The 14,173-nt window shown below is 35.3% G+C and overlaps 1 protein-coding gene across 1 annotated transcript; it reads left to right on the forward strand.

Annotated features, from left to right (window-relative positions):
- The first annotated feature begins 355 nt into the window (after nt 1-355).
- Nucleotides 356-6,365, forward strand: LOC141403100 (uncharacterized). Its single transcript, XM_073985261.1, has 3 exons — nt 356-670; nt 1,652-1,834; nt 6,312-6,365. The coding sequence occupies exons 1-3, from the start codon at nt 356-358 to the stop codon at nt 6,363-6,365; spliced, it is 552 nt and encodes a 183-aa protein (XP_073841362.1).
- Nucleotides 6,366-14,173: the final 7,808 nt, after the last annotated feature.

The raw sequence follows: 14,173 nt of genomic DNA on the forward strand, positions 1-14,173 counted from the left end.
AATATTGTTCTTCGTGATATGTTCAGTACAAACGAATCAAACAGTGTGCAATTTACAAATTTGTGTCAACAATGTTTTAAATTGGCATTCCGCAAATTTAGAGCGACATTTGAAAATTGTGCATCCCGATTTGTATGCGAACTATATGAATCAAAAACGGGAAAACGTAAAAGAAAAAAGAGTCATCAAAGTATTATTAAAAAAAGTGTGAATCCAAAAAACATTGAAACAGCATTGGTGGAACTTTTTACAAAAAAATGGACGTCCTTTACATATGGCCGAAGATAAAGCCTTCAAAGTTCTTATAGAACCTGTTTTAAGTGTACTCGGGATAACTGTAAATGAAGATAACGTAATGGAACGAATTATCGCTTTCTCAAAAAATATTAAAACGGAAATCTCAAACGATCTTAAAGGGATATTATTTTCCCTTAAGATGGATGTCGCAACAAGGCTGGACTTAAGTATGCTGGGTATTAATGTTCAGTACATTAAACATGGTAAAATCGTTGTTAAAACGTTGGCTATAAAGGAGCTTAGATCAAGTCACACTTCTGAATATTTGAAAACAGTTATACTGGATGTTCTAAAGGAATTTGATGTTGATATACGTAATATTTTAACTATTACAACCGACAACGGATCAAATATGCTCAAAACTGTACGAATCCTGAACTGTGAAATGCAATTGTCGATAAATAATGATGCCGTGGATTTCGAAGAAGATGATATCGATTGCCGAATAGCTATTGACACAATTGAATCAATTGATTTTAACATCTCATCGAACACAATTACTAGCATTCGTTGTGGTGCTCACACTCTCCAACTGTGTGTAAACGATGTTCTGAAACAGTCGGCAGTAAAAGACAATGTCGATAAGATACGATTCGTGGTAAAAAAACTTAGAAGTAAAACGATTTTAAATTTTCTAAGAAGTGAACTCTACAAAAAACCTATCATTGATTGTGCAACACGTTGGAATTCAACATATAAAATGAGTGAAAGATGCCTGGAAATGAAGGAAATTATAAATACACTAAGCAAGGATTATACTGATTTATTTCTTGAATCTGAAGAATGGTCTTTCGCAACTGAATTCTTGGGACTATTTAAACCTATTTACAATGCTACCATTAAGTTACAAAGCGAACAGTTGTGCTATAGTGAACTCTACATTATTGCTATGGATATAACATTTCAAATTGACGCTTTACCGGATAGCAACATGAAAACCCTTCTCAAGGAGTCCTTGAAGATAAGAAAGGATAAACTTTTAGAAAATGAACTGTTTAACGCAGCTGTGTTCTTGGATCCACGAATCAAAGTATGCTTAACCTGCGAACAAAAACAAAGGGCGAAGAACTACATACTATCGTTATATAAACGCATGAACTCAACAGAAGGTAAGTTTGCTTAAGTAAACCAGAACAATGCCTATTTATTTATATCATTCATCTTTTATGTTTCAGAACACAATACAAGTCACCCAATATTAGAGGAAGCTCCATCACCGCGTAGACCAGATGCAGCCAAATCTTTTTCCGATTATCTGCAAATTATAGATCCTACCACAGAAATTCCGAGTTCATCTAATTTACACAATTTAGAAGCTGATTTTGCCAATTATGAGCGGCAATCAAGATTGCCACTAAATGAAAATAAAATAGCGTTTTGGAACTCTCAGAAAACCATCATCAGTGAGATTGCTAATATTGTACAGGCAATACCGTCAACCCAAGTAAGCGTGGAACGCTTATTTTCTGCTATGAAGAACATATTATCTGATCAGCGCAACCGCATGTCAGCAACAAATCTTGAACATATATTAATGGTAAAAGTTAATGGGGATTTCAATTTTGAAAGTTGAGCTTTCTCCTGTTAAATTCTATTTTCTTTAGTATGTTAATATTTTTTATATTCGTTAATTTTTTATAAAATAAATAAATGTTTTCATATTTACTGGTTAAATATAAATATAGTTACTTTTGTATTTTATTTATACGATATTCACTCTTATTTTTATGGTTGCATTTTTCCTCATGCCATTCATATTTTATATTTCTTTATAAACATCACTCAGGTGTACGCAACCTATTTATAAACATCACCCAGGTGTACGCAACCTCTATTTATTGTTTAGGGTACATAATGATGTACGCTACGTGGTTTTTTAATGTACACGCAACATTTATAACGTACGTACCCAACCATTTCGGTTGGGTACGTGGTTGTTACTTTACAATGGTGGTTGCGTACCAAACATGTACGCTACGATTTTCGTTGGGTACATGTACACAAACTCTAAAATTTTTTTTAAAGTATGTGTACATGTACGGTACCTTATCGTAGTGTAACTTTTCATGCTTGGTACGCTACAAAACGTTATTGTACGGTACCTTAGTGTAAGTTTTCGAACGCTGGTTTTTATTCTCTTTTGCAAGAAAAATGTAAAAAGTTAACAGACACCTTCCCGGCAAAAACCAGCAAGCAATCAGCTGATTTGCCAAAACAGAACAATTTGTCCGCCATTAAAGGAACCAAAGCAAGCAAAAATTTTGTATTTTGTATTTATAAAAATAAAAAAGAAAATTACCCAAAAAAATATTTTTTCCATTTTGCAACTTTGTTCTCCAAAAAAAAAAAAAACAAAACAATTGACTTGCAGATTTCCACAATAAAACTGTTTTCAATTTGCACAAACATAAATCACCGAATAATTCAAAACAGCTGATTTATTGTTTGCAGGAAGAAGAAGAGTTGTAAGTGCTTCTTAGAAGAAATTTGTCCAGCAAGAATTTGCAAGCTCTCTTTTGATGGACTTTTGTGTTAAGACGACTTCCAGCAACAATTGGTACAATTTGTTACAAATTTTATTGTAAATTTTGAGTTGATATAGTTATGTCCGACTGTTATAATCTTTCTAGCGTCCGCAATAATAGAACGCTATATTTTTGCACCCGAGTATATTTTTTTATAGGCAGGTCAAGCTCGAAGATGGGCTATATCGGCCCAAGTTTTGGTATAGCCCCATGTAACGGCAGATCTCGTTTTTCTGTATTTTAGCATTTGGAACCTCATAGCGGTTAAAACACCTCTCCACCAAAATTTTTCAACATAGATCCCGGTTTTGATATATCCTCCATATAACGGTATATTCCGATTTTCAGTATTTGATTTTAGCTACTTTTTTACCGAACTTCCTATGATTTAACATTTGAGGTTTCCAGTGGTCACAACATCTTTCCACTAAGAATTGTCATCATAGGTCTATGTTTTGGTATAGCCTCCATATAATGGTACATCCCGATTTTCTATATTGTAACGTATTTGTTGATATTTTTGACTGAACTACCTGTAATTTGAAGTTTGAGGTACCCAGTGATCACCAAACCTCTCCACCAAAAATTGTTAACATAGGTCTATGTTTTGGTATAACTTCCATATAACGGTACCTTCCAATTTTCGGTATTATGATGATTTTAGCTACAATAGTCCCAGTGATCACAAAACTTCTCCACCAAAAATGTTCAACATAGGTCCACAGTTTGATATAGCCCTCGTATAAAGGTGTCTTCAGTTTGAAGACATTATCAGATACATTTACTAACCTTATTAAGGCATTTGGGGAATCCGTGGTTACAGAATAATTACTCCATTTTAGCTCATTTAGGTGCATTAATTCACCAAATGAACAAAATAAAAATTCAGAAAAAACCTTCGACTAATGTTGGTGTTGGTTGGTCATCACTTCTACAAGTGCATCAACCTCCCTCTCCTTAATGTTACAAAAGTGGGTCAAGAAATGGTACTGTTGTCGCAGCTCAATCTATTGCGAGACACAAAAGTTGTGGTCGGGAACAACATCACGGTGCTCGACGACATGAATAACAATCTAAACAGACTCAATTATATAGAGGAGAAAGTCCCCCAAAGTCTCTGGCGACATTTGGTAAACTCCATGATTCTGCTCATCGCACAGACTTCTCTGAAATTCTACTTCCCCTAGACGGGATAAGGATCGTAATGAATAGGGTTGATTGTACTATTATGTCGTTGAGTATTACGCTGTTCAAAAAAGGGTACACAGTGGCCTTAAATTTAAACGAAAAGTTCTTACAGCGGATTCTGAAGCTACAATGTGAATAGATGATAACAAATAAAAAAGAACATTAGTGGAGTTGTATTATTGGAATAGCTGTTGCAATTTTTTTTTTCAAAATAGTCTGGCCTAATCCCATTGTTGTAGTTTTAATATTTTAAAACAACTAATTTATTAGTGGAGAAAGTTTGGCATTGTTCGCCAAGGGATAAGGAAGGGAATACTAGTTTCGATCCTCGCCACAGGATCTCATCAGTTCCCTTGTTTTTGCTGGTGAATATTCTCCACCGAAGCTATTTTTCAATAACTTCTTCAACAAAAAACTTTTTATACCCAAACATCAATCGTCAGCTCGAAATATAAGAGCGGCCAAAGAAAAAATCTCAATGAGAGGTTTTTCTTGGGCAACCTCATATAACCCAAGCGAAAGTGTTTGCAAAACAACACAAACCCTCTCCACTGTTATGTGTCGTTGAATTACAACGAAGGCAGCGTAACAAAATTTTTTGTTGGTTTGCTTATTACAGCAAAAACCACACATACAACTGTGCCAAAGTTAGTTGCTGTGAAAATTCTGTACAAGATTGACCGCTACGATTTTTCCAAGGTTTTACCACTTTTGAGATATAGAAGTTCAGGTCACATTTTTAAGCAAATGGTGGCGGTACGTTTCTATCCCACTTTAAGCCCTATAGCCACCTGAAACACGGTGCTCTTAAAGCAACTTTAAATGGAAGATGGAATTATGGGTGTTGATGAGGGTCCCGGAGGGGAAGAAGCCTATTGATTTTGGTGATGGTCGGATAATATTCAGGGGTAGGAATAGGCAAAAAACTTATTTGGAGAAAAAGTCAACGTTTTATTTCAAAGCGCATATCTCCGCTTCTATAAGGGGTATATAGGCTTCTATAATGGGTATATGTTAATGAAAGTATAAAGTATAAAATGCTAATGAAAGTATAAAATATCACCTTTGCAACGATGTAACGTAGGTTGTCGTAGGTGGTCAAACAACGAAGATATCGCAAAAGTCGCTAATAGAACACAACTTTTCACTTCTTCGATTTTAATAATTATGACGAATATCACAGCTTTGGTTGCGGACCTTCCATAAACAAAATCTGTCTATGGAAGTAGAAAATTCCATCTTTACAATGATGTAAAGCAGGTTGGAGTAGGTGGCCAAATAACGAAGATATCGCAATAGTCGGTAATACACCCCATTTTTTAATTTTTTGGTAATCACGCTACACGTCGCAATTTTGATTGGATCGTCACGAAATTTTAGGTGTTAATAGGGGTCCCACAGAGGAAAAAACCTATTGATTTTGGTAATGGTCGGATATTATTCAGAGGTCGGAATGTGAAAAAAAAACTTATTTGGAGAAAAGGCCAACGTTTCATTTCAAAGCGAATATCTCTCTTCTGTAAGAGTTATATCGATAGCAAAACCTGGAAAGGAAAGTAGAAAATATCACCTTTACAACGATGTGAAGTAGGTTGTCATAGGTGGTCAAACAACAGAGACATCGCAATAGTCGGTAATGCATCCCTTTTTCAATTTTTTGTGCAATCACACTTGATTTGATTTTTGATCGGTTCCTCACGAAATTTTGGGGGTTGATGGGGGTCTCACAGAGAAAGAAGCATATTGATGGTTGGCGTATATCCCACTTTTCCATTTTTTCCCACTTTTGAGTTGTACTGACGATGCACTTTAATGCGTTTCAATAAAATTGTCCTGTATTAATGAAGACATTCGGAGCAAAGGTGCTAAGCTATTCCAATTTTAATATTTTGAATTTTACCAGTCAAAAGCTTATGTACATGGGTAGTGGTGTAGGGTATGACATAGTCGTCCACGACCCGACTATAGCCTTGGCTCACTTGTTTTTAAAATGTTGTCCATAAAAAGCAAAAGCTTAATGTTTGTCATTGTTATATTTATTTTATGAATTTCGGAGGAGGTGGGGTATAAGCCAAACTTATGCTTATATCGGTTTCAGCATAAATTTTGGGAGGCAATTGGGTTGTGTGTACCCTAGGTACGCGGACCGGGGTCTGCTAGTATGCAAGAAAATGTTGCACACACACAAAACGAAGTAAGCCACTGAGCTATCTATATTAGTAATAATATCGTAATAATCGTAAAGTGCATATTCGGCGGCACTCCTAGATCATTGATACTTCCTTTCCTTTATACTTTTAGAACGCACCACGTACATTTTCAAACATTGTTATTTCAAGATACATTGAACAGTAAAGTTTAGACTCCAATTACGCATCTAGGAGTAACCAGTACTATGTTCTCTGTTAAACTGCTTACAAAGGACACTCACTGCACAAATTTAATTTCAGGCGTACATACCGGACAACGAACATCGAAGAGCAGGCAAGATACCTAATTAGCATTTTTAATGTTGAAATCTTGTAAGTTTTGGTGGTGTTTTCACAAAAAATAAACCAAGACAGGGATTCCTTCTTAGCGGTTCTAGGTAAGCAGAACGTAAATTGCAGACTGAATGACAACAGCAGACAGACTTTTAATTGTTCGCTATCAGTTACAAATGCGTGTAATTGACTCAAGTGATGAACATTAACAGAGAGGTGTGGAATTACTTAGCCACAGGATACGACCATGAATTGATAAGGATCTAATCTTAAAAAGTGTCAAAAGTTAAATTAAAAAGACGCTTCAAAATCTTTTCTGTTTTTTTTTTCAGTTAGTTTTTAAACGTTTTGTTACATTTTAATTGAACATTTTAATTTGCATTTGAAGTTGGTACGTCCTTTAAATTTAAGAAAGGGACATATTGTGAGTTTGTTTTTGGGGGAAAAGAAGGGAGGAGATGGAGTTGTTGTTATATTTTATAAATTCATTTACATATGGCACAGCCATTTAATATGTTAAAACGATTTGAAGCCTTTAATACGGCATAAGTTAAAGGCTTACTGACTGGATATGATATCCATATAAAATACTTCGTTAACACTGACACGCGTTTGGAGATTATATTTTCAAACTGACCCATACACTAATAATAACTGATGTTGTCCACTTAAACAAACTAGCGTTTGCTTATTAAATTCTATATCCCCAAACACTGACCAAACACTTTATAGCCCAAGGATTTAATCATCTTCGCTTTGCACAGCATTACTGGTGCCAGTAATACTTGGCAATTCATTCATCAACTAAAAACAAAAGGGGTAGGCATCTTCACTGCTGTCGCCGGCCAGTTGGATGGCTGACTAGCTGGGTGATTTGCTTTTATTAAACAATGTTTTGTTTTTCTGTGGGTGACTTCATTTTATTGAAATGGCAAATATTTTATATAAAGCAGCTTATTTTCCTATTTCCTATCCAAATGAGTGACGTCTTTAATTCACTGAAATGAAACGTGCATTGCCTTAAGCATTTATAGTTTTTCCCATAGTTTGCTCACTCTAACTTTTGGGTTTGGTTTGGAGAAATATACAATGTATTTATAATAGACATTTTTGAATAAGAATTTTGAAATATTTTGTATATGAGGATTTCTGAGTGAAATCGCACAATTTTTCAAAAAGTGGTTTTTGATTTGCTTTATTTTTTTGCTGTAATGTGCTGCTCATCAGCAAACTATTTAAGGGTATTTTCAGTTTTTTTTTTTCGACTAACGGTTCCAGAGATATCGCGCTTGAAATAGTAGAATTGTGTGAAAACTATATGCAAAAAAAAAGGGTTATAACCATGGTGCAATAAGGTGAAGCAATTATACCGACTGATGTCTTCATTTGCTGTCAAAATATATTTTTAATCAAAACTAAAAAAACAAGTAAGAACGGCTTGTTATACCCTCCACCACGTGTGGTATTGAAGTAAAATGGAACAATTAGTTTACTTTCGTTTATGAAGAAGACTTAATACCAAATTTCAGCAATTTCGGTAAAATAATGTAGCTAACCTTCAAACTACCGAAATTTAGGAGGAACGTTCTATGGGGGCTATATCAAAACGTCGATCTATACCAACAAATTTCTGGAGTAAAGTTCTTTGACTCGAAGAAGATTAAATACGAAATTTCACATATTTCAGCAAGATAATAAGGTTAAAACCTAAAAAATACCGTAAATCAAGGGGTGCACTTCTATGGGGGTTATAGGAAGACGTGGACCTATACTGATAATTATTTTCTGGAACATTTTAAAACCCCATGAAAGACTAAATAACAAACTTCAGTCATTTCGGAGGGATATTGACGTCACATCTTTCACAATTAGAGCCCTAGAAATAATTATATGGTACAAATATAAAGCAATGTCGTGCTTTGATATTGTTAAAGTTACGAAGTTTTTCGGCAATTCACACACACACGACCCGAACGCAACGAAAGAGCAGACAAATGTTTTGATTTGTTTTTGTTTTGCAGCATGCGTGCATACAACGTTACTAACACACTGTCAAAAGTTGCAAATATTGAGAATTTTGTGTGCCCTCTTCTTGGTCGGCTGTGGTATAAAGATGTCCAAATTTTCCTTAAAAATTTACATAACCGGGATTTTTATAATTTATGTTTTTAGTGAATTAGGTGCTTATTATAACCTATAACTGTTGATCTTGTGGCATTTATACATATACCGTTATTTTAATAACAATATTTTTTAAAAGACTTTTCTTGAGAAATATTTATATGGTACAATGTAAATTATTTATTTTTATTTGAAAATTTTGCCTATTAGGCGAAGGTCATTTTTTATTAATTTTTTTAATTAATTTCTCGTTAGAGACGAGCTTACTGACCAAGATGCTTTTTGAAAAAGGAAAGCCGACGATACGAACCCACACAATCACCACTGTGTGACATGCATGTTTCGCCTTTGGTTTAGGAAGGCTCCTCAGACATATCGACTGTGGGGCGGCTTCGCTATCCTCTAACTTATTTCCTCTTTCAAATGCAAGTTTTTTTTTTTTTTTACAAAGTTGAATTTTTTGTTCAAATCTTTGTATGGCTTTCATGACAAACGCTTAGCGTAGCCTTTGAAAGTTATGAGTTTGGTTCTGAACACTAACACGCCGTGACAACACTTTTTTCCATGTGTTTTTCAAGGACGTGGGTTCGAACCCCAGCCTGGCTCAAGCTGATTTTTATTTTTATTTGAAAATTTTGCCTATTAGGCGAAGGTCATTTTTTATTAATTTTTTTTTAATTAATTTCTCGTTAGAGACGAGCTTACTGACCAAGATGCTTTTTGAAAAAGGAAAGCCGACGATACGAACCCACACAATCACCACTGTGTGACATGCATGTTTCGCCTTTGGTTTAGGAAGGCTCCTCAGACACATCGACTGTGGGGCGGCTTCGCTATCCTCTAACTTATTTCCTCTTTCAAATGCAAGTTAGAGGATAGCGAAGCCGCCCCACAGTCGATGTGTCTGCATGTTTCGCCTTTGGTTTAGGAAGGCTCCTCAGACACATCGACTGTGGGGCGGCTTCGCTATCCTCTAACTTATTTCCTCTTTCAAATGCAAGTTAGAGGATAGCGAAGCCGCCCCACAGTCGATGTGTCTGAGGAGCCTTCCTAAACCAAAGGCGAAACAGGCATGTCACACAGTGGTGATTGTGTGGGTTCGTATCGTCGGCTTTCCTTTTTCAAAAAGCATCTTGGTCAGTAAGCTCGTCTCTAACGAGAAATTAATTAAAAAAATTAATAAAAAATGACCTTCGCCTAATAGGCAAAATTTTCAAATAAAAATAAAAATCAGCTTGAGCCAGGCTGGGGTTCGAACCCACGTCCTTGAAAAACACATGGAAAAAAGTGTTGTCACGGCGTGTTAGTGTTCAGAACCAAACTCATAACTTTCAAAGGCTACGCTAAGCGTTTGTCATGAAAGCCATACAAAGATTTGAACAAAAAATTCAACTTTGTAAAAAAAAACTTGCATTTGAAAGAGGAAATAAGTTAGAGGATAGCGAAGCCGCCCCACAGTCGATGTGTCTGAGGAGCCTTCCTAAACCAAAGGCGAAACATGCATGTCACACAGTGGTGATTGTGTCGGTTCGTATCGTCGGCTTTCCTTTTTCAAAAAGCATCTTGGTCAGTAAGCTCGTCTCTAACGAGAAATTAATTAAAAAAATTAATAAAAAATGACCTTCGCCTAATAGGCAAAATTTTCAAATAAAAATAAAAATCAGCTTGAGCCAGGCTGGGGTTCGAACCCACGTCCTTGAAAAACACATGGAAAAAAGTGTTGTCACGGCGTGTTAGTGTTCAGAACCAAACTCATAACTTTCAAAGGCTACGCTAAGCGTTTGTCATGAAAGCCATACAAAGATTTGAACAAAAAATTCAACTTTGTAAAAAAAAAAAAAAAAAAAAAACTTGCATTTGAAAGAGGAAATAAGTTAGAGGATAGCGAAGCCGCCCCACAGTCGATGTGTCTGAGGAGCCTTCCTAAACCAAAGGCGAAACATGCATGTCACACAGTGGTGATTGTGTGGGTTCGTATCGTCGGCTTTCCTTTTTCAAAAAGCATCTTGGTCAGTAAGCTCGTCTCTAACGAGAAATTAATTAAGTAAATTATTTATGTTCTTATTTTAATACAAAAAGAATAAGTACAGATATTAACATAAAATAATTTTGGATTATGTGCAACGCAGTTGCATGAACTTTAAGTACAATCAGAATGGTTTGTATATCATTCCGTCTCTTAATATGACCCTGGAAACAAGATGACAATTGCATATTGGCATATAGGCCGAAATTTTGTTAAACTGCAAGGTTTGGCCAAGATTTTTGTACATGTTCACAAACATTTCAATTGAAAATAAATAACAGAAATAAATAAATTCAATATCAATTGTGTAATACATCCAATTGAGTAGTTTATAACCTGCCTGACGGCTATAATTTGGGTCAGGACCAAATAAGTGACCTACAAAACGTTACATAATCGAACAATATGCAGATTTTTCAACCTTAAATAATAGATAACTAACAGACGATTTAAAAAAATTCAAAAATTGGAAGTTTTCGTACTGTTAGAAAGGCAAAATTTAACACCAAACTTGCCCTTTATTGTGCCGAAGCATAATAAAACACATGTACCTGTTAGACAGATACATATGCACAATATAACGGTGCAATATCATTTAAAGTGACATAAAACGAGAAATTTAGATGATATATACCCATTTCGAGAACGTACAATAGGGTACTATATCGAACAACTGAGTAAGCAACTGTAATGTTTTGCTCATTGATGTTTTCAGGGAATTCTGCTATTATTTTAGTATTTAACATTACTATAACTTGCCATTTTTAATTTTTATTTTATCATTTGTTTATTTTCTACAATTAAAAGTTGTAAAAAGAGTGCACCGTTTGATTACATAACTTTTTTTTGGTCACTAATTTGATCCAGACCCAAATTGTAGTCGTCAGGCAGATTAAAAACACCTTGTGGGGGATGATTTTCATCATTTATATTGAAAGTAGTTGGTTCTACTGGACAGATCTGATTTAAAATGGTAAGGAAAGTAAAAAAAACATGATATAGCCTTTTTAGATTGTATGATTTCTGTCCATAAAACAGTTTCCACGATTTTATTGTTTCCCAGGGCTGCAGTCAGGGACAGAACCCAATGGGAACCATTCCAATTGTTCCTATGGAATTAATCGGTAAACTCCTTCGGGTACCTCCCACTCTCGAATTGCCTTGATTTTTATTGTAACAACTTGTATTCGCTGTTACCCATACGATGGTACAAGTTTCATCAGAGACAAGTCCATACTTCCTGAGAAAATAGCCTGAAAGTTGAAAAACCCCCTATGACACTTGAAGGGAGGGGCCGATTTGGTCCATACTTTACACATCCTAATATATTCACCAGTAGGCCTATTCTTTAACTTTTAACAACTATCGATATTGTTTAAATTTCTTTTGTTTTTGTAACAACAATAAAACAAACAAATGAAATTGTTGTAAAATAAACAATGAGTTAGTTGTTAAAAAGTTACTGAATAGGGGGGCAGATATAGATCAGGTTCGAATATGGGCTATATTTGTCCACTCCATCCGGTACCTCCCGCACAAAACTTCGAATAAATTCACTTTAAGACCTGCTCTCCAATCACTTTGATTTTTGTTGAAGCAACTTGCATTCGCTGCCTCAATTACCATGGTAAAAGTTTTTTTCAGGGGCAAGTCCATACTTCTTGAGAAAACAGCCCGAAGGGTGTAAAAACCCCCTATGGCACCCCCATGGTCTATGTCGGTCCATTCCTTTTAGTACCTCCTCCGCAAAACTTTTGAACCTTAATCCTAATCAAAATGTTTGTCGGTTCATACGTCCAATATTTTGAAACCCCCTAAATACATAAGTTTTTTGGGAAAAAAGTTTTTCAATTTACACTGGCTGAGGGTATATCTCTGTCGGCAAAGCCGACTGATACTGTTTTACTTTTTTTTTCAATATTTTTATTTGAGGATGTAGATGCGCCCAAGATTACCCACATATTGTTTTTTTTTACCAGAATAAATAGTTTAAAAATGTATAGTTGTTGCCATTTTAAAATTTGAGTGCATATTAAACTGACTCAATTCACACTCAGTGAGAGAATTTAGGTGAGAGGATTTCTTTGTCTATACACTTATAAGTCTATGGATATGTGTGAATTAAAACACCTTTTTCTCACAGAACTTATGTATGACTTGAAATTGCCAAAGTTTTGTGTGGGAGATACCCGAAGGAGTGAACCCATATACTCGATGTTCGAACTTTATGTCTGGTAGAAATATTACGACGTGCAAAGTATGGACCAAATCGGTCCTTTGGACATTTTTCCCGAAGGGTTTCCTAGTGGTCCTGTTTGCAGCGATATTACATTTTTCGTAAAAAAGCCCTATCTATCAATATCCCCGTAAAGAATTAGAGCTCCTTTCCATATTTTTGTCGGTTCATACGCCCAAAATTTTGAAAACCCCCTAAATACATAAGATTTTTTTTTTTTTTTGGAAAAAAGTATTTCAATCCACACAGGCTGAGGGTACCCCCCATACCAGATGCGGATATTATTCGAATTTCCGGCACAAGTTTCGAAAACGATATCACATTCGAAGGATTGGCAAATGTTTTTCGGGTGTACACAGGCACGTTGTTCTTTTGTTCGTCAAAAGTTTAAAACTGCTCGTGTGTCGTTTTCGAACACCCCCCCCATACCATTGCTATCGCAAACGATCCGTTTTCGAATGTTTGTCGATAGTTTTGCGGATATTTTGTTCGAAAACGACACACGAGAACGAATTGAAAACGATTCATCCGTCGCTCAGTTTGTGGCAGGAAAACCTTCGAATTCGAATATCGTCAATAATATTATTAGTGAAGGAAAGATGATAGTTTTTACGATAGTGCCGAAAAAGCATTTTTTGGCAGACTTACGATTTTATGACGTGTTTAACTTTATCTGACGTATGTTGATATTTCTGTTATGTACCCTTTCTTCTTTGTAATGTTTGCGATTCAATGCGTGTAACTGTTTATAAACATTGTTGTCTTGTATTTGTATCCTTTTGTGTTTCTCATCACTTCTTGTTAATATTAGACGTAGCATTTATATCGAAAATATTTCAAAAAAGCAAATGGAAATTTTTTACGAACTACATAAATTGATTTTTAAAACGTAAAAAATTTCCGAAGTAAAAAATGTTTTTCGAAACTATTTTTCTTATGAAGAAAAAACATTCGCAAAATGTTCGAAAATGATATCGTTTTTAAACTTTTGACGAACAAAAGAACAACGTGCCTGTGTACACCCGAAAAACATTTGCCAATCCTTCGAATGTGATATCGTTTTCGAAAGTTGTGCCGGACATTCGAATAATATCCGCATCTGGTAACAACAATGTTTATAATCAGTTACCGCACATCGTATCGCAAACTTACAAAGAAGAAAAAAGTACATAACAAAACCCCCCATACCATTGCTATCGCAAACGATTCGTTTTCGAATGTTTTTCGATAGTTTTGCGGATATTTTGTTCGATAACGACACACGAGAACGAATTGAAAACGATTCATTCGTCGCTCA

The sequence above is a fragment of the Musca autumnalis genome, unplaced genomic scaffold (genome assembly GCF_047663935.1).
Source record: "Musca autumnalis isolate F117 unplaced genomic scaffold, ASM4766393v1 scaffold_4, whole genome shotgun sequence".
Taxonomy (NCBI): domain Eukaryota; kingdom Metazoa; phylum Arthropoda; class Insecta; order Diptera; family Muscidae; genus Musca; species Musca autumnalis.

Excerpts from the sequence above, each read along its gene's own strand:
- LOC141403100 (XM_073985261.1), top strand. The coding sequence starts at position 356 with ATGGAACGAATTATCGCTTTCTCAAAAAATATTAAAACGGAAATCTCA. Across the intron at positions 671-1,651 it reads TGCTCAAAACTGTACGAATC|CTAAATGAAAATAAAATAGC; the intron begins CTGAACTGTGAA and ends TCAAGATTGCCA. Across the intron at positions 1,835-6,311 it reads ATCTTGAACATATATTAATG|AACGCACCACGTACATTTTC; the intron begins GTAAAAGTTAAT and ends TTATACTTTTAG.